This window comes from Pinus tabuliformis, chromosome X, assembly GCF_031772625.1.
Source record: "Pinus tabuliformis cultivar Carrire ecotype Pingquan chromosome X, CPIR1, whole genome shotgun sequence".
NCBI lineage: Eukaryota > Viridiplantae > Streptophyta > Pinopsida > Pinales > Pinaceae > Pinus > Pinus tabuliformis.
The window spans coordinates 770,713,642-770,741,585 of NC_142308.1; the positions used below are offsets into that span (position 1 = coordinate 770,713,642).

General features: G+C 35.9%; 3 protein-coding genes across 8 annotated transcripts in view; 2 read left to right on the forward strand and 1 right to left on the reverse strand.

The window, feature by feature from the left end:
• Positions 1 to 27,944, reverse strand: part of LOC149142149 (uncharacterized) — a 382,428-nt gene that overhangs the window by 24,611 nt on the left and 329,873 nt on the right. The window lies entirely within an intron of this gene.
• Positions 1 to 27,944, forward strand: part of LOC149142150 (uncharacterized) — a 43,548-nt gene that overhangs the window by 3,247 nt on the left and 12,357 nt on the right. Inside the window, exon 1 of one of the 2 annotated variants that reach the window (XM_089448054.1) lies at positions 19,118 to 19,236. The exons of the other annotated variant lie outside the window; for it this stretch is intronic. The gene's annotated coding sequence lies outside the window, so the exon portion shown is untranslated. Of the gene's footprint in view, positions 1 to 19,117; positions 19,237 to 27,944 lie in introns of those variants that run through there. 2 annotated transcript variants of the gene reach the window in all.
• LOC149142151 (uncharacterized) lies at positions 990 to 27,602 on the forward strand. 3 transcript variants are annotated; one of them, XR_016264399.1, is made up of 9 exons: positions 991 to 6,283; positions 6,373 to 6,994; positions 7,099 to 7,298; positions 7,379 to 7,626; positions 7,715 to 8,674; positions 8,766 to 8,846; positions 8,934 to 9,020; positions 9,201 to 9,332; positions 27,492 to 27,602. XR_016264399.1 is itself a non-coding variant. In XM_089448050.1 (8 exons), exons 1-7 carry the CDS (start codon positions 6,018 to 6,020, stop codon positions 9,017 to 9,019), a joined length of 2,463 nt encoding a protein of 820 aa, XP_089304176.1. In that variant the 5' UTR covers positions 990 to 6,017; the 3' UTR covers position 9,020; positions 27,492 to 27,602. The 3 variants fall into 3 exon arrangements, 2 of the variants coding, with proteins under 2 accessions (XP_089304176.1, XP_089304175.1); XM_089448050.1 differs by lacking the exon at positions 9,201 to 9,332 and having other exon boundaries at positions 990 to 6,283; XM_089448049.1 differs by lacking the exon at positions 27,492 to 27,602 and having other exon boundaries at positions 9,201 to 10,143.

Sequence of the window (27,944 nt, forward strand, 5' to 3'; positions counted from 1 at the left end):
TATGCATCGATTTGTGTGCATACATCTGCATCTTATATGTATTTATGTGAGATTTGAATTTCAACACTTCTCATCATGAGCAAAAATAGAACAAGAGTGTCTCTGAAAATGCCTTTACTGCTATTTATAAGTCATTACCTGAAGCTCCAAGGAAACAAAAAGGTCTCTAACTGAAGCCCGATCCCTATTCTGCCCAGACAAGCTCTCTGCAATCATATATCCAAGGAGGTCGACAGTCCACTCACATCTTTTGTTCACTTGAATATCTTGATGTAACTTCAACCTAAAAATTTTGAAAATACCCATGCTACTTCAAACTTGTTGTATGGGCTCTTGTCCTTGAGAAATGCACTAGGGATATATAGCCTTTGGCATGATACATGAAAACAGTAAACAGTCCTCAAACCTCCTCTCCCTTTGTAGAGACACCAACAGAATAATATAGCACTTCCAGCTAACTTATTTTACTTAGGCATCAATATAAATCCCAAAAAAACAGAGTTGAGGAAATAATGAAGTGGATTAAATCACTCAGGACGATTTTCTGCATGGTGACCTCATTTATGAACTTGGCAGAATAGTGGCAATTACGACATATGCACTTCTTGCGCTTTTGATGAGACTTCAGTGGTCTTTACAACTTGTTGAAAAGCACAAACAAAATATAAGCTTCTTCCTCTTGTAAAACAATGCAGATTCCCACCACTCCTATTGCACATCATGTGATGATCACTACCACCTGCTCCTGTTTCTTGTCATGCAGCATAAAGTGCACATCAGGTACATCCCTTGCTTCCTTCATCAACCCTGTCAGTCACTGCAATTCTGCATAGATCTCCTTTGTTTGTGGGTGTGATCTATCTCCTACAACAAATGTATGCACTTTGTTCTTAACCTCAATCCAACTCTATATTATTAATTATATTTTAATATAGTTTTTTATGAAGAACCCAAAGAACCCAAATAACCCAACCCGAAGAACCCGAAGAACCCAAGAACCCAAGCACCCGAAGAACCCAAGAACCCAAGAACCCGTTAAAGGAAAAGAACCCAATTTTTTTTTTGAAGAACCCGGTTCTTCTGGGTTCGTCTGGGAAGAACCTGTACCCGAATCCGTACTTGGGTGCGGGAACCCGGGACTGGTTCGAGAACCCCACCCCCGGGTGCGGGTACCCGTGCAACACAACATATCACATATCATGGTATTCAATGTTCATTGTTCAAAAGTTTAAAACATCATCATAGATTACATTTACATATCGTCAAATATGTCTTCATCCATGTAATTAATATCCACATCAACATTTGAATCCTCTCGAGGAGTGGGAGCATTAGTGCCATGTCCACTTGAAGATCCAATTATTGGTGCCTCCTCATCAAACAAAGTCATATGTTACATGGCATTCAATGTCATATCCAAGTCAAGCAACTTTGGTTCCACATCCCATAATTTGGTGGGCCCAAATTTGTATTTGTCACTCTTGTGTGACAAAAGGCAAAGGTTCAAATGAACATACACTAGTTCATCAACCTTTTTGGAGCCCAATCTGTTTTGCTTCACTGAATGGATGAAGCCATATGTATTTTAATTCCTTTCTGCTGAAGAGGAACTAACAACTCGTGACAAGATCCCGATGGCCAATTTTTGGATATGTGGAAGTTCCCCACCATAGTAATTTCACCAATCAATCGGACTTAATATGGTCTTGTCCCACATAGAATCAAGATCTGCACCCAAATCCTTTGATCCCACAAAATGAGCAAACTCTGAATGAATCTGAATCCCAATATCATGATCTACAAATAGCTTTCTTAAATCCTTGTGAAACTTTTGGGTCTTTCTTTGATGCGGTTATTTCTGGATTATTTAGCAACTTTGCAGAATAATATTTTGGATTCACTGCACAGGCCATAAGGTGCAATGGGGTGGTCATCTTGTTCCACCTTTTGGTCAATATATCTTTTACTTCTCTGTAAAAGACTTCATCTGGGTCCTCCTCCGTTGCATTTATAACCACCCTTATCTTCTCTATCATGGAGTAAATGTCTTCATACACCTCGCCCAAATTAGGCATATCTATGTCAAACATGCGTAGCAAATCCATAATTAGCTTAGTAAATGCCAAGAGGTACTTGACCCTATCCCACCATTCATCATCAACAACCAACCTTTTCACTACTTATGCTCTTTTAGTTTGGGATTCCCTCCATTGATTTCAAAGAGAACTGCATACCATTGATTGTAATGCTTCTTTCATATGCATAAGCCTTATTAAGATTATGATATGAGAAGCAAAACAAGTCTTGACAACCTGCAAGTGTCAATGTTTCAATACATCAAAAATTATAATTGAGTGAATACCTATTATGATTCACGAATCATGACATTTGAGAATCCAATTTACATATTTGAATTTAGAGTTATAGAAATTAGAATTTAGAAATAAACTTTCAAGTTTAGGCACCTTAAGGAGCTCCAACTTCACAAATTTCCTATAGATACTTTGGGACATGTGGTGGTTTGTGATGAAGGCTTAAATTTCTTTTGCCTCTTCAAAAATAACTCGAATCCACTCAATTTGCTTCCCCATATTGCTCTGTAAATTCACTGTCAACCTCAGCTGCTAGCTGCATATTGCTATTTGCTGCATCCTCTGTCTATGTCTTCTTTTAATCGTTTACTCGATGTCCTCCCTTTCCCTGTGGTGGTTGTTTTTATGTTTATACTCTCGGTTCATTTTGCAAGGAGAATCGAGCGATGCGTCAACAAACCTACATCCTCGATCTGCTTGCATGTATACCATATAGAGAATGGCTTCAGGTGCTTGTAGCTATTCCCCATATTGTTCATGCGTAACGAATTGTTTTCCCGCAGTTCGATCTGCAGCCCAACTACCACTCATTTTAATTTCGTTCTCATTCTCTTTGTTCAACTGCCCATTGGACCTGTAATGGGCTAGTGATTCCTTAAATCGTTTTATATTGGTTTCAAATTTCTTAACAATGAACAAACAACATGCTCTGCTGCGAGTGAGGAACAATCTTCTTACCCATACATGAACTCGGTGTGTAGTCCATTTCAGGCACTAATTTCTCTGTTTGCTTAATCTTCAGTATTTCACGATGAACAACATGCAGTAGCTTAGAGAAACCCAGCATCTTGTGTTTATGGTTAACTTTTATATAGTATGCTTGCTTTATTTTCTATTAGAAACACAATTATGGAAATGAAACGTAGATCACAAGGATCAAGTTCTTTGAGGGTTCCCTTACCCTAATGGGTACATTGTCCTAGCAGTATTGAGCCCCTAACTGCCAAAAAAGAGCTATAACAGAAATTGAATTCTCCTCAAGCTTGATGCCTCCTCTGCACCTACAAAGGTTTTTATAGTGGGAATACAAAGATAATATTCACAAAATTACCTTACATAACCTTCGTTGCAAGAGTCCCCAATTGACTACACCAATAAACCCTTGGAATGAAAGAATTGCAAATTATGCAATGAAAATAATGTTGAAGATGACAGATACACACTCCTGCAATGCATATGATTTACAGAACAAAGAAAGATAGCTAAAAACAGTACACATGATGGCATTCATTTCCAGCAGATTACTTCATTGGATTACAAAATTTAATAATAACTGAGTTGATAGATCAGAATGACTGCTAAAGTTTACTGTATTTTGCTCTGATAGAACTTACAGGGTATGAATGGACTATATGGGGAGAAAATTATTTGTCAGGAATGATGTGAACCGTCACATTTGGGGATGGTGTTAGCAGGTTCCCCTTTCCCAGCCAAAAACCTACTTTAGCTTGGATCAGGGTGACAAAGTGGTAATCCACCAGCAAGTGGGTTCATATTCCCCAGCCAAAAACCCAGCCAATAACTAACCTGCATAAATTTTAATTTTTAATATGCAGTTCTAACTTCTAAGTAATTAGTGGGATAATAACTACCTCTGTAATTAGTGGGATATTAACTACCTCTGTAATTAGTGGGATAATAACTATCTCTGTAATTTTGGGAAGCATCTGACTAGATTGAGGGTAGTCAATGAAGATGATACTCTGAAGATCTAAGATAGGAAGACTTCTGAAGATCTTGCAAAGGAGGAGCACCAAAACAATATAAAAGATGCTTGAAATCAGTGAAGCTGTCAGGGCTGGAGTAGTCCAGCTCAGATAAAGGATGGATTTGATCTAGAGGGAGCATTTTAATACACAAAGTCCTGTTGCCCTGTGTCAAAATTCAACATGCTTGGGGAAGAGTACCTAGATTATAAGATCATAATAGACAATCACACTGTAATGGCAAGGAAATCTAAGGTAATTCATTGCATGGTTTTGGTCATATTCCAGTTTGCATGAACAGTAGTAGTGAAAATCTTATATTTAAATGCAGAAGTTGCACCTTATATGTGAATATTAGCATTTTACTTGGGGAATTTAGAAGAAGAATTCTAGGATGGTACTAGAGCTAGTTTACCAGAAATAAACAATTGGAATTACTCTATGCTAAATTTTTAAAGAGAAATTTCTTTAACGAGTGTGCGAGATAGAGTAAATGACGCTTTCTTTCTTTCATGGTTAAAAGTGTCTTGTATAACAACTTTATGAAGGAATGGAATCCAAGATTTAAACAATTTGAGAAAACTTTGGTGGTCTAAACTGGGACCAAATTAGCAAAAATAATAATTAAAATGGGAAAATATTCGAGCCTGCATTGCCAGTTGCTCTAGAAACACCAGATGAAGTCAATAGCAGGTCCAGGACAGGAAAATAAGCATGATTTGGAAACTTATGTCTATTTTCTTCCTGATATGATTTAAATTCATAATGCCAGATCAATTAGACATTGCCTGAAGAAAATGAATAACTTATATCAGCTTCATTTTAATTGCCAGGTAGAAAAATGGAAACTTCAAAAAAATAGAGTGATCTTCAAATACAAAATATTTTTCAGACCTTTGCACAAAGCATTGGTGCAAAACATGTAAGGGTACACCCCTTGAGATTTGTCAATAAGGAAACTTGGAAATGCTATATGCATTCAAAAATATATGAACCCACAAGTTAAACAAGTACAAATCAGACAATGCAATTTCAAAGTGGGAAGCAATCTGGAGAAAACTGTTGAAATTTGAATAGACTGCTTCCCCTCCCACTGTGCCACCCCCATCCCAAGCACAGTTTAAAGAAATACAATTGACAAAAGAAATACTGTAGAGAAAAAATATTGCCAGTACTAATTTTTTAAAGCAGACCAGCACATAAATATTCATAATTAATTGACAAAATATGTCCACCAGGCTGTGGTCTAGTCACAAGTTGGAGCACTTGCTGTAATGATGGCCCAGGTTCAAATATCAAGTTTGAAGGGCATGCCCCTGTCTGGTTTTATTTCAAGACTAGTTGGAGGAAGAAATTGACAGACCATCAACACCACATAGTCACAGTAAACATTTCAGTCAAAAAAATTGACATAATATTTTGGCATCTTCATGGGAAAATGAAGCTTATTAAACAAGGTGTCTGGCATGCAGTAATCCAAATATATTATCAAAATCTGGTTGAGTTGAGCAATGGAATCTTATGTGTACCTTTATTTTGACACACTGGGATACCCCAGTTGTTACTAAGTATATGATGTGTCTTCTCTTTATAATACTTAATAATTTCTGCGGGATGCTTCAGAGTTAGGTAAGCAGAAAACACGGTTTTGTAACTAAATCTTTGCATCTGTTCATGTTGTCAAAGGAATCTTTCCTTTAAGGAATGCCTTGTTGAAAATGAATGAGGCAAAAAGCAACATCTTAAAGGAAATGCTTGCATCCCAAATTTTTTGCATCCTTTTGTGCTATTTATTTTTGTCATCATTGAGTGATTGATATTTTAGACCTCAAAAAAAGCATAAAAGAGGTTTTATAATTATATATATGTTGAATAACTTGCTAAGATCGAAATTTTGGTTTTGATGTCCTTGCATATTGTTTGACCAGATTAGTTCAAAATGGGCAAGCGAAAGAAATGGCAATATATCATGGATCTTGAGGTGCAAGACCTCAAAGGAAAAATGACTTTCTCTAATAAAGACTTGGTTTGGACAGAAATAAATACAAAAAACAATGGTATTGATCATGTTGCTGTAATCCCGTTACGACGAGTTGCTGACTTTATAAAAGGAGAGGAAGAAAATCCTATTGCTCCATGTAAATTCGTACGAAAAACAAAGGGTAAACCAAAAGAAAGATCTACTGCTGCATTGCAATATGATATGTGAGTATTTAAAATATATATTGTTTAGATCTTTTGAAACCACGGTTATCTTTCTTTGTATGTACTAACAATTTAAATTTTTGGTTTAGCTATTATTGTTCATTTGGCCCAGAGGACAAAAGAGGAAATCTTTCAACTAAACGAAGGACTTCATTTGTGCAGAAGAGGGGTTGCCAATGCCACTTTATTGTGAAAGTTATGCATGAAATTCCTGATAGAGCAATATTAACTTTCAATATGTATGAACATGTAGATGGGGAAGGTTGGGCTTGTCATGGTCAATGTGACACTTCAGGTGAGACCAGGGCCTTGCTTAGGCCAAGGCTTTCGAGGGACATTGTTGCATATGTAGAGAGTTGTTTCTTTTTGGGAGTGCCTATTGATGTAGTGTATAGAACCCACGTTAAGAGACATGTTGACATCGATGTGGCAACTCGAGATAGAGATTTCTTCTTCTGCAGGAAAGATATTGTAAACATTTATAATAGGTTGGCGAAGGGAAATTATCAACTTCACAAAAAGGATGAAATGAGTGTAAACCTTTGGTATCAAAAGCATCGGGAAGATTTTTTCTTTTACCAAAAGCCCAATGGTGTGGAGGTCCCTTTTATAATAGGGATTCAAACAAAGTGGATGTTGGAGACAATGGTCAAGCTATCGCACAATAGCTTAATAGCCATGGATTCAACATTTAACACAAACAAATATGGGGTAAGTCAGATGCCAATGATTTATTGAATATATTTATTTAAGTTGTATCCATTCAAAATGATTAATAACTTGTATTTGAATTTATGTAATGTTGAAAATGACAGTATCAGTTGTATACACTCGTGGCATTTGATGAACAACAAAGCGGGGTGCCTGTTGCATGGGTCATGGCATCACGAAACACATCAGATGATATTGCAATATGGCTGGAGCAGCTCATGCGCAAGTGTTTCCAAACCCGTCCTGATTGGAAAGTCAATGCTTTCATGGTTGATGATGCACTGGCTGAAATCAGTGCCTTGAGGTAACTTTAACATTGTCATGATATAACCAAACTTGCATTTTTTCTAAAAATATCACACTAAAATGCATTGAATATGGCAGGAGGATCACAGGTTGTGATGTGATCTTATGCGTTTGGCATGTACGGAGGGCTTGGTTGAAAAATGTCAATCGATTGGCCACTAGTTCCATAAAAGCCAAAGAGATGTTCAGTGAGTTAGGTTTCATCATGAAACACACTCTCAATTATGAAGTGGAAGATGCAATCAATCAATTTTTTATCAAGTTTGCAGATGAAGAGAAGTTCTTAGACTATTTCAACAAGAATTGGGTCACTGGAGATAAGATTCGTAAGTAAACATTTTTTTCATATTATATGTATTTTTTTCTTTTATAAAGGTGATAGAGTGAGACTGACATCGTTCTATTTGCAATTAGGTATGTGGGTGAAAGGTTGTCGGGAGTTTCCTCATGCAAATCAGGAGACCAATAATGCTGTTGAGTCATACCATTGTTACCTAAAAACAACATTTCTATCTGATAGAAGGAAAAAATGTGCCCGGAGGATGGATTGGTTATTGCATATGCTACTAACAACAGTTGAACCTTGTTATCGGTTCAAGGAAATCTTAAAAGAAGAAGGATTCCTAAACAACTACAAGAGAGAAAAGCAGCTAGAATCATCAGTGGAACGAGCAAGAAAAATTATGGATACTGATTGTTGTCCTCATGAGAACATAACACGTGCTTATTGGGTGAGAAGTCAGACAGATCGAGATAAAAAATACCTTGTCACCTGGTATCGTAAGGATTTTATAACGTGTGAATGTCCATGGTCTATCCGTGGAAACATTTGCAAGCATGCCATAAAGGTTAATTGGTTGTATTTCCAATCGGATAATTCAAATCCATTGCTTCATCAGCATGCAGAGGATAACATATGCAATGACCCACCTGAGATCAATATAGAGCCTCAAAACCATGATGAAGATGTCGATGCTACTCTTATGGCCACAAATGTTGTTGACGCAGATGCCGAGGCACTTCATTTGGCAAGGGAGGAGTTGTTTAGCTATACCCATCTCATTTTAGATAACCCTCCTACTACTTTGGCAAAGACAATCCAATTGACTGATATGCTTAAAAAAATGTTGGATGAAGCCAATAATTTGCACGTTACTGATTTTGACTTCACACCTGGATTGGAATCTCTTGATCCATCTTTGAAGAGGAAGAAGAGTTTCCTTAGCCCCACAAAGAAAAGAAGAAGCAGCAAAAAAAACAATGGTTTGGAAATTGATTTAAATGTTGATCCATCAGAATATGAACCATTTGAGTTTCGATACCTCAATAAGCGAGGACGTCATCGATCAAATAATGCCGTCTCTATGGTTCCAGGTTAGTTTCATGTGTTGAATAGAGTCATGATTTTAGATTTAAGTATTTAATCATCACTATTCTTTAACATGTGGTATGTTTATTTTTACAGCAATGCAACAATCCCCAACCATGGCGATAACCCAAGACCAAAGGGAGATGCAAGACCATCCAACCTTACTTTCCATGCCAGGTACATTTGACACTCTTTCATTGTGTGTGCACATATACCTTGATGCTCTAGAAAATTTCTTTGCGATAACGTTTGACATTTTTCTAGGTAACTATAGAATAAGTGGAGAAGCATCATCTTCAACCATGACTGATCATCTACAGAAGGACTTCAACTCTAGTGGGAATCAATGAGGTATGCACAAATAATAGATAAGCTAGGTTATTATGGCGTCGTCAGGTGGCCCTTTATCATATGATAAGTATATTTATGTTTTTCCATTGTTATGTTGTTATAAAAATACCTTTTTCATAATCTGTTCTCTGAAAGTTCATGAAACTTTGTGTTTTGACATGGAATGTTGTGTTGTTTCAGAAGGCTCTAGGTACATTGAGAACATGGGTGCCTGCAAAATTTGAGGAAAGTTTGAGCCTTCATCAGTGCAATATTAAAAATATGGGTGCCTGATGAGCACCGAGGAATGTTTGAGCTCTCATCAATGCAAAAGTAAAAGTTCAATTATATGCCACTACTCTCCTGAAGTTTCATGAAATTTTGAACTTTGACATGGAATGTCAAGTTAATTCACATGGCTCTGTAATTGTTCAACAAATTCAATTGTTGGTTCTTTTTATTGCAATGTTTCTGTATTTTCTCACGTAATTGGTCTAATACTGCAGACTAAGCTGTAACAATGTTGTATACACACCACAATTTGGGAATGAATTAGTGTTTTAGACATCAATCTAAATTGTTCTTCAAATATATTCTCAAATGTTAGATCTGTTATATGATCAAAACAAATCTGATTTTATTTATGGTGTTCATATTTAAGAAAGAAGCTCTTGGGTTTATAGCATCTTGATGTGCAGTTTTCTGAACCTGTTGCTTTTGAACCAAGTCAACATGAAACTTGCATTCTTAGTTATTCTAATGCTTCAATTATGAGCTCTGTTACCAATTGTCATTGCTGTCATGGCCCTGGAAAGAGTTACTATACTGTCAGCTGAATTTGACATTGTCCAATCTGAGTCATCACAAAGTAGGGTTATTGTCAACATCCCAAGTATACTGTAGTCATTGCACCATGATGAGAAGCATGATCAAGATTACTGTTTGGTCATATGATATTCAATAACCCAAATATATATGTAAAGAAAATTGAGATAAAATAGATAACAGTCAGGATGACAATTATGTCTTATTCTGAGCACTAGGTGTCATCAATATGCATATACTGTATGCAAACATAACTTCAGCTGCTAATATTATGCGAAGCAGTTCCACAATCTTTTACACTGTAATGTATATAAGCCCGTTATCAAGTCATATTGTAACTTGCATAAGGGTTCGGTTCAGATACATATATACAACCTTAGCCTCGATTCAGGGATGTCCTGTAGCTCAAACAAAGTCTCGGCTTGTAGTCTTGCTTCTTCAGAAAACATGCTTTGTTGTAACCATAATGGTACTCTGAATTGTGATCCCACAGAGCACTGAACTTGATCATCCTTTGCACTAGCCTTAACAAGATCCAAACTAGAATATACATTGAACTGGGTCAAGTGCCAAGATCATGATTGAACTAAATATGATTAGAACTGAGTTTTCCACTACACCCAGTTGGAGATCGAACTAGTCTTCATGTATCCAAACAATAGCTTCATTATAATCTTCCTCAACAGAGGTCCGAATTATGATGAGATAATAATCTCCTCTGAACTGTGCCAAGAAAGTCTTCAAAACAATCTCAGAGAAATCTGAATTATGTTAAGGGTGTCTTCCTTACTGTAGAAAGGTAGATCTCTGAATTCTGGCTTCATAGAATCACCACCAAGCCATAGAAAACATAGGTGTATATTTATAGTGATTTATGTCAAGGGACATGTCCCTTCGGAGGAGGGAGCCAACATTAGGCCGACCTATTAAATTCAAATTCCAATTTTCATTTAATTCATTTTCCCTCCAATAGGTTGATCAAGCCAACTTGACATTAATTTAATTTTCTTTTGTCCAATACTAATTCTTTGATCCATTTTGTTCCATTATAGAAGCTTGATCAAATGGGCTGGGGAATCTTTCTCTAGCTGCCCAACTTTAACGGGATCTCTCAGTTAAGAGATCAACTTAAAGCCATTGGAGGAAATATTGACGAATCAGAACTTGTGACTGTGACTCTTAATGAGTTTCTAGATCTTGGGATTCATTTGTATCAAGCATTTGTGGCAGATTGGAAATTCCAAAGTTTGATCAACTATTTGACTGCCTGTACTCAAGAGGAGTCTAGGCTAATATGAAAAGGGAAATTTCAGAAACTTCAAGATGATGAGTCCCAAGCACTTGCAACTCATACAAAGAATGGTAGAGGAAGAAGAAATTTGGAAAATTTCAGAAAAGGAATATAGGTAGAAGAGTTGCTCCTGTTCTATGAGCTAAACCACTAACTTGACACTGCTTCATTGTGCACTATGACATTTTTATCTAACCTATTCGGAAAATGAGGAACTGATGTGATTCATCTTAATGCAAAAGCTTATAAGATTCGACAAACCCCTGTTCAGCATTGAATTTGATGATAGCATTACAGCGATATCAAAGTCCTTCAATATTCTGAGAGTGGTCAAATTACAGTCCACTCAGTAAGCTTATTTAGCACTTACATAAGCATTAATCCAATATATCTACAGAGATTTGATGATTATACAAGTTGGCATACTTGCTTAAGGGTGATGTACCCTAAATGAAGTAAGAAAATTCTATCCGACTGTAAAATTTGTGTGAATTCTGCAAGTGATTGGCAAGGTGGTTGGAAATGACTGAGAAGCAGTGCCCAGGATTTACCATGCCAAGTTGTTTCTTTTCCTATTAACCTTGTAACCCAAACTGCTCATGAGTTTATCCATACACTTGATTTTTAGCATGCATATTGTATTGAATAACATGTTATATATGATGGTCACTTCATACTAGTTCTGTCTCAGCCATTGCAGGGAATATTGGCCCTACCTGCTGTCGAGGAACAACCCACAATCCAATCATTGGATCAACTCCCAAAGATGATTACATTACCAGTAGAGGATGGAAATGTATTGCAGCCATTGCAAGGAATATTGGCCCTACCTGCTGTCGAGGGAGAACCCAGTATCAAATCATTGGATGAACTCCCAGAGATGCTTACATTACCAGTAGAGGATGGAACTGTATTACAGATTAACAAACCTATGTATGCAGAAATTTATCACAAGAAATCTATGCCTTGTGAAGTGCTGTAGCTAGGAAATTGATATTTTTGACATATTTGTTTATATACCCATGGTAGCCTACATGTTTTATAGTAGAAATTGCTATCCAATGGTACTTTTACATATTCACTGCAATGGTCATCATTTGACATTTAAAACTCCATATGTATATGCGTATATATATAATGGATGCTTGGTTTTTTCAATTATGTTTACAGTTTCAAGTGATGTAAAGAGGCCAATAATCACTGAATCAAATAATATTATTTAAAATATAAACCTGAGGGAAAAGTGCACACTTGTGAGTCGAGACCTTAGTCAGCCCAGGGACCCCAAATTTGGCCTTATGTGTTCTCAAGTATTTGCTTTAAAAATATCAAAATTAAAATATTCTACAAATTAAGTCTTGAAACTAGACTAGAACATAGAAAACAATTGCTGGCCACCATAAGCAAGTAACCAGAAGGGTAATTCATCACACAAGCACAACAAACCTCTAAGCAATCAACTAGATACTCATTACAGTGAAAAATAAATCAGTATGTTGATGTAAGGTTTAGTTTCATTAAGTTATTGATTCAAATCTTATGAAAAGAAGTAGAGCCTTAAGTATGTAAATTATTTATTTGTGGAGATGTTAATTGGGGTATCTCTAGCTGTTGGATGGAATGACCACTGTCTTTCTAACTCAGGATTTATTTTCCCTACCCAAGTTCAAATCTGAGCTAGTGACATCATAATGAACTATAATATCTTGCTAAATATTCTTGTATTAGCTTCTAGCTTTGACATAACTTGATCGTGCAACTTCACTCTAATCTTTCCAGTGGTAGCCTACATGTTTTATATTTGCCATAATGGTTTCCTTTCTTATGGTGTGTTTCCTCCGAGTAACAAGGATCAATCCATTAACACACTCTTCCTATGAAATTCTCTTATCATATTCTTATTTTTTCTTATATATTCAATGGATCTTCATATTGTCGAAGATAATTGCAGATCAAATTTCTGAAGACCGTGTTAAAAATTTAAATACAGTGTGTTTCTAGACTTAAATTGCATATAAACACATCATAATTCTTAAAATTAAGCATTGTATGTTCTGATGAAATGAATAGTCAGTGCAAAATAATCGGGTTGGAAGACTTTGGAAATCTTGTTTTCTATCACAATAAGGAGTAATACTAATTGGGGTATCTCTAGCTGTTGGATGGAATGACCACTGTCTTTCTAACTCAGGATTTATTTTCCCTACCCAAGTTCAAATCTGAGCTAGTGACATCATAATGAACTATAATATCTTGCTAAATATTCTTGTATTAGCTTCTAGCTTTGACATAACTTGATCCTGCAACTTCACTCTAATCTTTCCAGTGAAAAAAACTGCTCTTCCCCCCTCATTCAAGCAAATTGGAAGTAAATCCCTTTTATGCAATTGGCTTAGTAAATCCCTAATTCACTTCTAGAAAAGTGCGCCCAAGGTGCTTTCAGAAGTTTCCTAGAATAGAGAGCCTCACTCCTAGACTAATGCACACTAGTCTAAAACTGGTTACCTCATCTACCATGCACTTTTCCTATAAATTGATAACAACAATTAAAGGATAGAAACAGTGCCTAAAACAAGGATGTCTATATTTTCACTATAAGAGATGAGACAAATTGAAGAGGGAGCATGCATAAACCTCATTGACATACCATTCAAGATTTCCCACCCCAAGTAGACAACTATCTATTATCTATTGGATGAGGAGGACACATACGTAAAGAAACCTTTCATCACTGATCAACAACCAACTAACAAATCACATAGCATATCAATATCTCTCCAGAAACAAAGATCTGAGAAGGTGTTTGGGAGGATCAGACAACATCATAATTTATTGATGATAATCAGAAAATCATGAACCAGTTACTTTTGTCAAAATACAGTTGTCCATGTACATGGAATATATTACATTTGTCCATAAATTTGTCTCCCATACAAAAAACTGTAATGATTGCATGTTGGGGAAAAATAAAATATTAATAGGTTCTTCTTTAGTGAAAGAACCATGCTATGATAGACCCCAGAAAAATGATAACAACAACCCATTCACACAATGGGGATTTATATTGATGGTGATCAATGATTTCTGTTGCAGTGGATGGTGATCCTATGTCATATTTGGCATCTACATATGTTCTTAAAAATGCTCTGGACATTATATCAGTGGACATCTTTTCAATATCTGCAGAGTGATTGATAATAAAATGTTGAAATTGACAACTCCAATTTATTGCTTCCTTATGAAGAGGTTTTAAATTGTCCTTCCGAACCCGATAGATGCCTTTCATCTGATTACATATCAACTCCGAGTTGGTGAAGACTTCAATATCATTGACATCATGTTGTTTTGCCTCTTTTAACCCTTCAACAAGGGCAATGTAATATGCCTCATTGTTTGTCGTCATTCCAGGCACTTCTCTCTTTCCATGAAATAAATGATTTGTTGCCATATTGTAAAGGACGAATTTAATAACTGCTCGACCTGGATTTGGAAAGCAAGACACTTCAATGCATAAATGCCACTTTTGCACCATTTTTTACACTTCAAAAACCTGAAAAACAAATAACAATAAATTCATGTTAAACAAGTAGACAATTATCTATTTCCTAATACTCAACATGTTTTTCAATCATATATAATTAAAAAAAGCAGATAATTTGTGTTCATTTACACTGCATCACTTTTAATACTGGCAACTATTCTGCAAAAAACACATTTAGCAATCACCACTCTATATAGATGAAATGCTCATTATAGGACCCAAATACATCTATGAGTTTTAAAATAAATGATACTCAAGGAAGTGAATATTGTATGCAGTTCCCTTATTTTTGGATGTGTGAATAGGAATAATTATGATCATAGACTAATTCACATCATTCTTTGGTGTGTCTGTTGATAGTAAGAACAGATTCCCTTATTTTGGGATGTGTGAATAGATTAATTCAGATCACAGTGAACATATTGCTTCATTATTCTCAAACATTTCTGTATATTAGTCCCCTCACAAAGGTACCATTACACTAAGGTTGGAGAATTATAGTGTATTATGGTGTGTCATAAATACCATCCTGTACAACATCATCATTTTCCAACATTCTTATTTTTGAACCCTTGAGGCTTCTTATAAAATTGTTTTGCCCATTACCCTGTTTCAATGGTTGGAAGCTTTATTGATTCAGTTTCTTTGTGCCCAGTATTTGATAGCAGAGAGTTTCAATTTCTATGTGTTTGTAACGACCCATTTCAACTTACAAGTAACATAAAAATATTAGCATGTATACGAGGCATGCATATGATAGCTACATATGCATGCATTGCATGCACTGCGCTAGTATGCATACTAACTTATTATGAAAATTCCCAAGTAGAAGGAAAAAATGAATTAATTATTGAAAGCACTGTAGTAGTATTCATACCAATTTAATTATATGAAGTGTTTATGTATGGGAAATAAATTAAATAGTAAAATAATTAATTAATACCTTATTTATAATATATTAATTCATTTTCATTAATAACATTTAATTAAATAATAAATAAATAAATATTATTAGGCCCAAGTTAATTAACTTATCCTTTGGCATGTCATGTTAAGTACTTAAAAAAAAAAAAAAGATCCTCTTCCCAAAGTCGGTTGAAGCGATAAAGATCAAAATACCATTTATTATATATTTAAATAAAAATATAATTCAATGTACAATAAAGACAACCGACTAGAGTAATGGGATTTTAAAAGGATAAGGACAAGGATGATTGGAGGAAAAAAGGGTGGGATTTCTTCGGAGGGAAGGATCCTTTCCTATATAAGAAAATCTAAAAGGAGAAGGACGGGGGGAAATGATTAGATGGAGATTGCGGGATGGAAATTTGGGAAGGAAGCAAATGAAGAATCTGGGAGAGGAATGTGAAATAACGAATGAGCTTTGGGGCTCCAGATATAGATCTAGGAAAATTGAGACCGGTTCTTGGAAGTTTTGGGCACGGGGGCCAAAAGGTTTCACTTTTGAAGCCTTTTGGGTTTGGGGTCCGGAAAGACCGATCCCAGACAGGCTGGGAGGAAATTGGTTGGTTTGGTATCCGGAGAACAACATTATCCAACATCATCCAGGAACCGACACCAACTCAGAAAAACCAGGTAAGTACGTACATTTAATTTGATTTGTTTAGTCATAAATTGGAAGGTATATTCTGTACATTCTGCTAGAAATGAAATTTTATGAAATTGTAAATACAGTATGTTAGAAATGAATTTAAATAGGAATGAATTTAAATGGACAGGCATATACTGTTAGAAATATATGTAAATTATCATACCAACCGTTACATATGGTATCAGAGCTTAAATTCAAACACTCGGGACCTTAGTGGCTACCATCATATAACAGGAATTGTAACCAACAACCATAAGAAAGCTCTTCTATTTAACAGTTTACATATCCAAAACTTTATTGAAGCTTCCAGCTGATGTAAACAACATAATAACCTGTTGAATCAAAACAGTGAAAACATATTAGTGTTCAAAATTTATAGCTTGTGCTCCTAGAATTTCAGGATTGATTTTGCTGTAAATTTTGGGTTACAATTAGGCAGCAAGCCCTCTCTGCTAACACAAAAAAAAAAATATATATTTATTTCTCCAATATATGTGAACCTTAAAGTTTATAAAATTAACTAAACAAGCAATGCATACCTCTGATTTTATGACCAAGCTCTTTCAAGTATCTGCTTATCTGGAATTTCATTCTTTGATGTACTTGAACCATCCTGTTTGCCATAACAGGAAGTACTCTGGTCATTACTTGCGGTCATATTTACAGTAGCCAATACTCCTTAAAAATGTTGTGCTGGCATTGATGATTCCTTACAGATTGTGTTTGGCATCTTCCTGGTTGTTCTCCACATATCTTTTGTTCAGAATCAATTACAGTGCTCAGTGACTGATGCATGCCTTCTTCAAAAACCATGCTAGCCATTTAGTCTACTGGCTGAAAGCTTTGGCAACTCAATTGATCCTTTTCTGCAATTAATATTATCTGTTTCAACTACCAGAGACTGAAGACTGAACCTAACTTCCACATTACAACCTAATAATCAGATATGTGAGTCAAATGTACCAACGTGAGTGAATAATCAGATATACCAAAAAAAAAAAAAAAAAAAGAGAAAAAAAGAAAAAGAAAGATTCTGCAGAAACAACCTTATCAACCTCAGGCATTATTGCAACTGTAGCAGTAGATGTATGAACACGACCCTGTGACTCTGTTTGGGGAACACGTTGAACACGGTGGACTCCAGATTCATATTTGAGCTTACTGTAGACACGTTCACCTTTTATTTCCATGACATACTGCTTAAAACCACCTTTCTCACCCTGAAATGACAAGTTTGCAAAATCCCATATATTTCAATTTAAACTACAACTGCAAGAAATTCCATTAGAAATTGGATACCAATCACACCTCTGTGCAGGAAACTGGTGAATACTTCAAGGAGTTTTGTTCAGCATATCTTTGGTACATACGCACGTAATTGAATAGCAGATAGCAAACGAGTCAGAAACACGGAGAATGCCACAAAGAGTACTGAAAATTACTCGTTAATTCAAATGGGTATTAACCAATGCTAATAATATGATCATAATGGTATTAACCTAGTTGCCAGGAATTTACTACCCATAAGAGAGACCATGAAGAATATGACAGGACATCTTATAGGTATCAATGAAAATCTTAAATGAAGATGAACAGACCCCCTGAAGAAGGTAACCATAAACCACAGATAAAAGGTCTAAGCGACTGAAGCACCATCTGGCCATGTACAGTTTGTGGCAAGGCAACTCTTGACAGATGCTTAAAGCAGACACATCAACACCTGCATTGAAGAAAGGACTACCTTCAAAGCACATTACTGAAAATAATTGTGAATTAGGAAAGAAACCAGAGATGTCCAATCATCCAGGGGATGACCCTGTGGTATAGTTGTAAAAACATTGTTAATTTTAACAAGAGGTGCAAGGTTCAAATGTTATTCCCCATGTTAGAAAAAAAAAAAAGAGATTTAAAAATTGGGATTTGGAGAATGTGGCATTAAACGGAGCACAAAATAATACCAATGCATAAAGATGAAAGCAAGGCTGAACAGAGTGCAAGAAAAGATATGTTTAACGGATCTTTAACAGTGGCAAGAAGTGCCCTTCGAATTTAGGGACACCTCAGGTTCTTTCCTCGTACTTGCATGACTGCATTATCAACATCGACCTAAAAATAAAAAACGTACAGCTCCGTAGGCCATGAAGCTATAAGGGTAGAACCAGCAGCCAGACCATATGTATATTGCCCACATCCATCGGAAGGAGTAAAAAAAAAAAAAAAAAAAAAAAAAAAGCAGAGCAGGAACTGTAGCAGATACAATATTGAATAGACTGTATGTAACAATTGTCCTGTTCGCCAGTCAAATATAGAATCTTCACTTTTATAGTACCCATCATATTTATCTTCCTTCCACTGGAATACAGTCACCATCCGGCATTCGAGTCGCGCTATGACAGTAAATCAGAGCAAATCAATAAATCATCCGGCCAAAGAAATTAGAATGTATGAGAAGCAGTTTTTAAACCATTATCTCAACCGTTCACCTTCCGGGTAGTTGGATGACCATGTGGGGCGATGCCTGGAGAGCCAAGTGGAAAGGTCATGGTTCCTCCACATCTCATTTCATATATTCAATCCTCAATCGAATGGAGGCCACTTGTGAGAATTTTGGTGATCGGTGGCAGTGAACCACAGAAGTCTAGTACGTTCAGGACACATGCATCTCGTTCAAACCATCGATTCAATCAAAAATAAATAAATTATCTAAAATATTCATTTCATTTTTATTTTCCTAATGTATAACTTATATCATTAATTATACTTTTAACTTATTTAATCAGTGTAATTATGTAAATTAAACTGCGGATAAATGTCAATAGGCATGACATATAATTGAATAAACATATAATACGACACTCTTAAAGCAATTCCAATCGGTACATGAGCTGCCCCGCGCAAGTCTGGTGTTCGAATGGTATACCTTTATTAAAAGTTTCTCTGTAAATGCCTGAAACTCTGCGTCCTCAAGGTACATGCCAAAAACCTTACGTACCCACTTTCATTCTTGTTGTTTCCTTATTAATCGGTTAATTTAAAGTCTGAAAACTTATCAGCTTGCAAGACCTGTAATTTTTCTCCGGTGTGTTGGGTGATTTGACACGTAAGGCAGGGTGACATCTGTTCAGATGTTCCTGTTATCTACTAAATAAAGAGTCCGAGAAGATAAATTTTGCCTGATTATATAGTTTCAGTCAGCATGTAAAAGAAATGTTACTTTAAAGGGTATGCGTTACTCTGAGAAATCAAGAGCCACCAGTATCTCTATGTACCATTTGTAAATTGATTAATATATTTTGTTGTATGCGTACATCCCAGCGGGTTGGCGCATTCACCGAAAGTCCAAACGTTATAGGTGGAAGTCGCCAGAGGTCATAGGATCAATCCCTGGGTTCGCCCCTCATGTAAAATCAATGTATGCATTGAATTGCGCATAACAAGGCTGTAATTACTCTACTGACCTGTACCATCTATAAATTAATATCAGTCCCGCTCTTGTAACTTTCTGTTGAAAGGAATTCGACAGGAGTGTCTTTGAAATATATATATATATATATATATATATATAAAAGATGCAAAGAATATATATATGCTCAGTAAATTGGGCATAAAGTGTTGGAATGACATGATTGTGAAGGGTAGAATTCTCACCTTTCCAATAGTTAAAAAAAATTTCCATTGGGTTTTGCCTGGAACATGTCGAACGAACCGGTGCCGAATATGACATTGAGTGGATTAGAAACTATTTGCATTGTGAGTACTGTATATTACGTCTGTTTTTTCCCTTTAAATGTGCACAAGATTCAGGAAAACTAGGGAATTGTCCTTATATAGAGCTTTTCAATCGAATTTGGTTGAGTTTGTTACCAAGAAATTGAAATGAAAATATATGCAGAACTTTGATACCAGAATAGGGGGCAGGGAATGGTTTGAGCAACAGTTTTGAACAAATTCGAAGGCCTGCTCTGCTATCTAATCATTGAGATGCGTAAGTTTGAGCACCAGGTTCGAAAGATTCCGAAGGCCTTCCCTGCCATCCAATCATTGGAATGCGTAGAAATATCTGTAGCACAGCGATGTTTGGATGGGAAGTACGACACCACCTTGGCTGGGTTCCATGTAGCGTTCAAATTTGGTCTTATTTTCATGGGCAGGGTTCCATGGGAATTTCAAATTTGGACTTAATTTTCTTTGGAAGCGCATATATGTATATATTTATTTAACTTTATATTTTTATTGACCCGTGTATATTAAATAAATTATTAAAAAAATGCTAAATGAAATAGTGTTTTAAAAAAAAAAAATTTACATTTATTCAGAGTATTCATCGGAAGCCGAAGAAAATGCACGGAACATGTTACTTAGAACAAAGAAATGCCAACAATAAAATAAATGGATTTAGGGAGGAGCAAGAGCCAAGAGGGCACGTGAAGTTGTTGAATGGTTCATTGGGTATTCAATGTGCTCTGTCACTCTATTTTTGTGTGTAATAGCGCCAACATGGCTAAAGAATCAATCAAGATCAGATTCATAATTATAATTAATTGAGTGCATTTGTACTTGCGTTCCTCTGTTTTACTCCAAAAACATCCAGGTTGGGTGATTCAATATGGGGAATCATTGAAGAAAGAAACCTGGACCTTGGTTCTGAAAATTAGTATACAAGTAGAAGGTGCTATGCATCCCACCAAGCTCATGCTAATACTGAATTTAAAAGGAAAATTATCAAGCAGCTAGGTCAATGATTCATGCGAGTCAATGACTATTCCATAATCTCCACAGATGATTTACGAAAATATTATAGTTGGCTTATAAAGCATGCCAATAAGTGTCTGATTGGACATCTTTATCATTAAATGAATTAACTAATATGTCCTGTTATCTAACTAATCATTAGAGGAGTGCTGCAAGGCCTCCCCTATGTTTCCTTCCCAATCCAAATATATCGATGGTGCCATAAATGCCACACTTGACTCCTTATGTGGTTGGAGGAGATGGATCAACAGTTTATATAAAGGAGAGATCCGGGATATCTAGATAAGTCTTGCAAATGTTGTTCCTGTGGTGGAGGCAAATATTTCCCTTTCGGGGAAGCAACAGAAAAACGTAATTTCTATGGGGTATGAAATATTTCGGTCAGCCCTTCCTTTGCAACCTGATGCATCTGTGGTTATCCCCGTTAGGCTACAAGCTGGAACAAAAAAAAATAAAAAAAAAAAAAAAAAAAAAAAAAATGTATTTCCAGTCCAAAATTAATGCAATTATTCGCCAGAGAAATTAGGAATCTCATCAAGCTAAATCAGAGTTCTAACTAAACAATAATGGAAGTGAAAGAAGTAGAATACAAATGCACACAGTAATAAATATCCTTCCTTTCCTGATTATTTGAGATGCTTTTCACCGCATGCTGCATTGTTGGCAACTAGTTAAAAGATGCCCAGATACAATTCTTCTATTGAATTTATGTAGCAAAAGGGAAGGGAATTGTATGACATACGATGCAGGTATGAGGAAGATCCTACAGATGCCCTCCTCATACGACTCATGTATAAGCACTATGCAGTCAATAGTTTGTGTGAAGCTGTCCAAGAAATAAATTGTAACTCACAACAAATTAATCAACGGGTCCCTAAGGAAGTATTGGAGCTCGATGCAAATGATCCTAGTGATGCTTATATATAGATATATATATAGGGAGAGAGAGAGCATATTTAATCAATGTTATATTAAATTTAAAAGCTTTTTAAATTATTTTTTTTTACATCAAATTGATACCATGCACTAATATAATTGTAGTGCATAGAACCTGTAAATCACCCTTTAGAAAAAGGCCTTCAACAAGGTTTCTATCATTTAAACAAAGACTACCATTGTGATACCCCACACCACATTGAATACAAGCTTGCATTTGTTTATCACTGCTTGAAAGAGTAGTTGATTGTAGTCTTTCAAGTGGTCCATTGACTATATAAAAGGATTTGGAAATCCAAAACTCTTTACTGTTTGAGAGGGATGGAATGTTGCTTCCTGAGCTCCTTTTCTTGTAGAGCAAAATACAAGAGCTGCTTTTCCTCCAGAATATTGTATGAGCATATCATAGAGGAAATTTTGAAGACGCTAAGTAGATATAGAATCATCATCAACCATACAAGACACTATAGAAAAAAGAACAAAAGTATGAGAGCAAATTCAAAAGTTCAACTGGGGTAGAATAAATTTAAAAGTATATATATATATATATGAAGTATCAGAATGTGTTGTAAAAAAAAAAAAAAAGAGTAAGATGCAGAACACAGTCAATTATAATATTCAATTGGTGGATTGTCAAATGAGAAATTTATTCATGTTGCTTACACCCAATGTGCAACAAATTATATATGTTCAAGCTCAACAACAACAATGGATAGTAAATAATACCATTTCAAAGAGAGTCATTTTGGCTGAGGCATATCCTGTCTAGTAAATAATAGTTGTAAGAATAAAAGTGAAGTAAAAGTCAAATAAGCTACAAGATAGCAGTATAGAAAGGTGTCTAAAGGGCTTATAATATGATAATTGATACATGAAAGATAGCTGAAGTGATTGTTGTATAGGGAAAACTTGATACAACATGATAAGGATAATAAGTGTTAATACATAAAGAATATAAAATTTATTAGCAATATCATTATAGGAAAAGTGTATAATAGATAAGGCTTTATTTTATCTTTACTTTATTAGCCATATTCTTGAGACTGTCATTTTGAAATTTTCCATAGCTATGAAAAGATACAGAGGAGTATGTTATTTCAAATTATTATGGTTTATTATGTATGTTACTTAAATCTGCATGTATTGTTGATTCATGGATGCCCACATAAATTATGTTAGGATGAAATTTCTACATATGATGTCTTACTTATGAGCATGTGTGACTTTGATGAAAAACCATAGATTTCCTATCATTGATAAAATGGATATAATAATAGTGATCACACTTTACTATTTTGATGTGAAAGTTAATTGTAGGTATATCAGCTAGACATAGCCATGTATGCCATATAAACTTAAAATATATACCATAGGTATCAACAAAATATAAAATACTAGGAAAGGGTTATTTGAATATATTTTATGAATATATCAATGCATATGTTATGATGTGTGGACAAGTATTTATGTTGCAGATGTCTTCATCACCCTGATACGCTATACAAGCTCTGGTTAAATCCCGGATACCAAACCAACCACGTGATGACAAAACTTTCAAGAACAATTGAGGCTCAATCAGGTTCCATGATAGGGTGTTCAGCTTGATCCAATTAGGAGGGGTGGAGGTGTTGCCCACCGTTTATCCTCCAAAACCCGGAGTCATGGGAGAACTGTGCGAGTTACGCTCCCCTAGACGTGTGATGATGACTGCCGGATGCCTACAAAATATATAGGTCGATACAATCGACGCTATCACCCTTGAGGTTTATGAATGGTTAGATCGGTATAGCCGATGCCATGGCATAATCCAGTAGAGGACGGATAGGATGGGAGTGGAAGAGATTAGGAAGGACAGGATGATTATAGAATAGCTTGGGAACTCTGTCGGGGCAGAGCATGAATGTTCAAAACAAATTTTAAAATTCTTTTCATTACAAATAAGTATTCAATCGCGGAACGCAATCCTTACATGATTATACTAAACACTAAAGTAATTACCGATATACTATATAAACTCTAACTTCGGGACGAAGTGTTTTGAAGGAGGGGTGTATGTAACGACCCATTTCAACTTACAAGTAACATAAAAATATTAGCATGTATACGAGGCATGCATATGATAGCTACATATGCATGCATTGCATGCACTGCGCTAGTATGCATACTAACTTATTATGAAAATTCCCAAGTAGAAGGAAAAAATGAATTAATTATTGAAAGCACTGTAGTAGTATTCATACCAATTTAATTATATGAAGTGTTTATGTATGGGAAATAAATTAAATAGTAAAATAATTAATTAATACCTTATTTATAATATATTAATTCATTTTCATTAATAACATTTAATTAAATAATAAATAAATAAATATTATTAGGCCCAAGTTAATTAACTTATCCTTTGGCATGTCATGTTAAGTACTTAAAAAAAAAAAAAAGATCCTCTTCCCAAAGTCGGTTGAAGCGATAAAGATCAAAATACCATTTATTATATATTTAAATAAAAATATAATTCAATGTACAATAAAGACAACCGACTAGAGTAATGGGATTTTAAAAGGATAAGGACAAGGATGATTGGAGGAAAAAAGGGTGGGATTTCTTCGGAGGGAAGGATCCTTTCCTATATAAGAAAATCTAAAAGGAGAAGGACGGGGGGAAATGATTAGATGGAGATTGCGGGATGGAAATTTGGGAAGGAAGCAAATGAAGAATCTGGGAGAGGAATGTGAAATAACGAATGAGCTTTGGGGCTCCAGATATAGATCTAGGAAAATTGAGACCGGTTCTTGGAAGTTTTGGGCACGGGGGCCAAAAGGTTTCACTTTTGAAGCCTTTTGGGTTTGGGGTCCGGAAAGACCGATCCCAGACAGGCTGGGAGGAAATTGGTTGGTTTGGTATCCGGAGAACAACATTATCCAACATCATCCAGGAACCGACACCAACTCAGAAAAACCAGGTAAGTACGTACATTTAATTTGATTTGTTTAGTCATAAATTGGAAGGTATATTCTGTACATTCTGCTAGAAATGAAATTTTATGAAATTGTAAATACAGTATGTTAGAAATGAATTTAAATAGGAATGAATTTAAATGGACAGGCATATACTGTTAGAAATATATGTAAATTATCATACCAACCGTTACAGTGTTTCTATGAATTTCATGGAGAAGGATTGTTAGACCAGATTAGTTAGGTTGAGTGGCCTGTATAGAGGTGATCGTAGAGAAGTTGCACTCAAAATTGCATTGAACACAAAAACTAAAACTCAAAGCCCTGATTGGCATACTGAACAGCAAAGGTACATATTATTATTCCATTGCACACTAACTGTTGTGCAAGCTACACTGAAGACAGAGATCATATTTTCACCTAACGATTGAAAGTGCACTAACATGCCTGCAAGTTTCAAAAGATTTGGAAGGAATTACTATTTCGCTGATGCTGCAGATGCTACCTCATCCTCTCTATGGCATCAGGGATAGAAAAACGCTGACAGTCCAAGTCTGCAAGGGGATAAGGGCTCTAAGGTGGAATTCCTATATTTAGAGACTACAACAGAGTTCCATCAGGTTAAGAGATAAAGAGGATACGTTAATCTGGTCCAAAACAGTGTTCAGGGTGATACACGGATGTTGGAACACTTGGGACAAAAATCTATGTTTCCTATGGGAGGTCTGGGTGGGTATTTATGATGGTGGAAATGTATTAAATTTCCATGGAAGAATCATCTTTTCATGTGACTAGCCCTTGTGAATAAGAACCTGACTTGGGGGGTCTTGAAAAAACGAACTTGGCATGGCCCTAATAGACGCACTCTGAGTAAAACTGAAGATGAAAGTTGAGTCTGAAACCATCAGCCATTTGCTTATTCACTGTCCCTTCTCAAGAGAAGTACAGGCCGATTCTTTGACTCTGAACAGAGGTCTAGGTCACTGGCAAGGGAAGGACTGAATTCATGATAACTGGTATGGGCACTGTGGCACTCGCCATTATAAGGAGACAAAAATTTCTTATGGCATAATGATGACCTGGTTGTATATAGGAGTATTAATGCAGCAGAGCAAATTTAGGATCAACAAATATAGTCTACTTGTCTGTTTTTGAGTTGAGTAATATATATAACAGCATATTGCTAATGTTTGACAAAGCAACATACCAAGTTGGTGAGATTGGAACTAGGTTCCACACATGCACATGCATTGGCCCACAAGTAAACTAACCAGAAAGAAGAGTGACCCCTTCAACATGTACAAGGCAAACCTACACATGCACATGGAAACCAGTAAAAAGAAAAAAAGCAGTCCACTAAACATGCATAAGACATATGTAGTAATTTGGACATATGTAGTCCACTATAAATGTGAAGAGGAACCCAAGAGTTGCCATGTCCACAACTCTGCAGCTGAGAGGGAGAGGGATTATCAGAGTGAATGCTCAACGGAGACCCCAAGACTGCAAGTTGGAATACAATATAAACACCCAACAGCACATAAGTTTCAGTGGTGTTCTTCAATTTCCTGCGGCTCATCTTTTTAATTGATGGGCTGCAGAATGGCATCTTCATTTGCTCCATCATCAATTTCCCTATTTGAATACCACTCAAACATATGAATGAACTTATGTGCCTGCTGAGGGTAATTATAAGGGAAGGCAACATGGAAAAGTGGTGGGCTATTTCCATGAGGCTCTGCAACAGCTACCAAGAAAAAGATGTGAACGTTCCCTCTACAGGGGAGGCAGGGGAGCCAGAGAGACAAACTTGATTTTAGAGGTAGCATTGTTGTGGCCAAAAAAATTCTTTATAAGTGGGTCCCACCTATTAGGTCTTTAGTGGATAACCAAATATAATAAATAATGTTAAAGAGAGTTTTAACTATTGTCAACAATATGGAAAAGTGCTCATTAGTTGAGGATAAGACGGTGTTGGAACGATGGGAAAATGGCCCTGCAGTCTCTTGTAAATACAACCCCTTGTGTTATTGTATGGGCTGGCCCTTAGTTGCTGTTGTAAAGCCTTGATGTGTAGGGTGGGCAGTATCATGTGGGCCCAATACATCTAATCTTTAGTTTCCTACTAATATCAGTTTCCTCTGTAATAGGGCTGCTTGTATCTTCACAGCGATCTTCTTATGGCTGCAACATTTGTAATAGGGCTGCTTTTATCTTCACAGCGATCTTCTTATGGCTGCAACATTTGGAATTTAAATTTCTCTCACGGAATCCCATTGTTTCTTGTTATCCATACAAGTTCGTTAGCCTTTTGTTTGCTTGTAGATAAATAGGAGAAATTTTTATTAAATAATATCTTGGTTGACTGTTCCTGCGCGGATCAAAGTATTTCTGTTATAATTACTTTCTATTTTGGTGTTTATTAGTCTCTATTCAACCCAATGCCAATCAATCTCTTTTCCTGTTGATACAGTTGCAAAGGTTTACTTAATGCATCATTACATTTTTACAGAAAGAGGTAGCTATTGTCGTTAACAGCGTTTGGAATCGAGCTATAATTTGTAAGCTTCTTTTGTTGCAGATTGTCTATGATATTACAGATATGGATAGTTTTGATCATGTCAAAAACTGGTTGACTGAGATTGAAAGATATACGAGTGATAATGTAAACAAGATCCTCGTTGGAAACAAATGTGATTTGGCGGAGAAGAGAGCGGTGGAGCAACAAATGGCTAAGGTATATAGTAAATTGTATTATTGCACTCTCACAATCATGGAAATGCATCTAGATCTGTCTGCAAGTTTTTAGCTGGTGAATGGAACTGGATCTCTTTGTGCAAGACATGTACCATTTACCTCGCACTTTACTTTCCCACTTTTGACATAAATCTTTATTTATAATATATCTTATCACTTTCTGGTCATCCAGAATTTAACATCAACCTTTATGGTGTGATATTGTGCAAGTCGGGATCCAAGAATCCTATCCATTTTCTCTTTACTCTTCCATTCTAGGCCTCTTCTCTTATATATT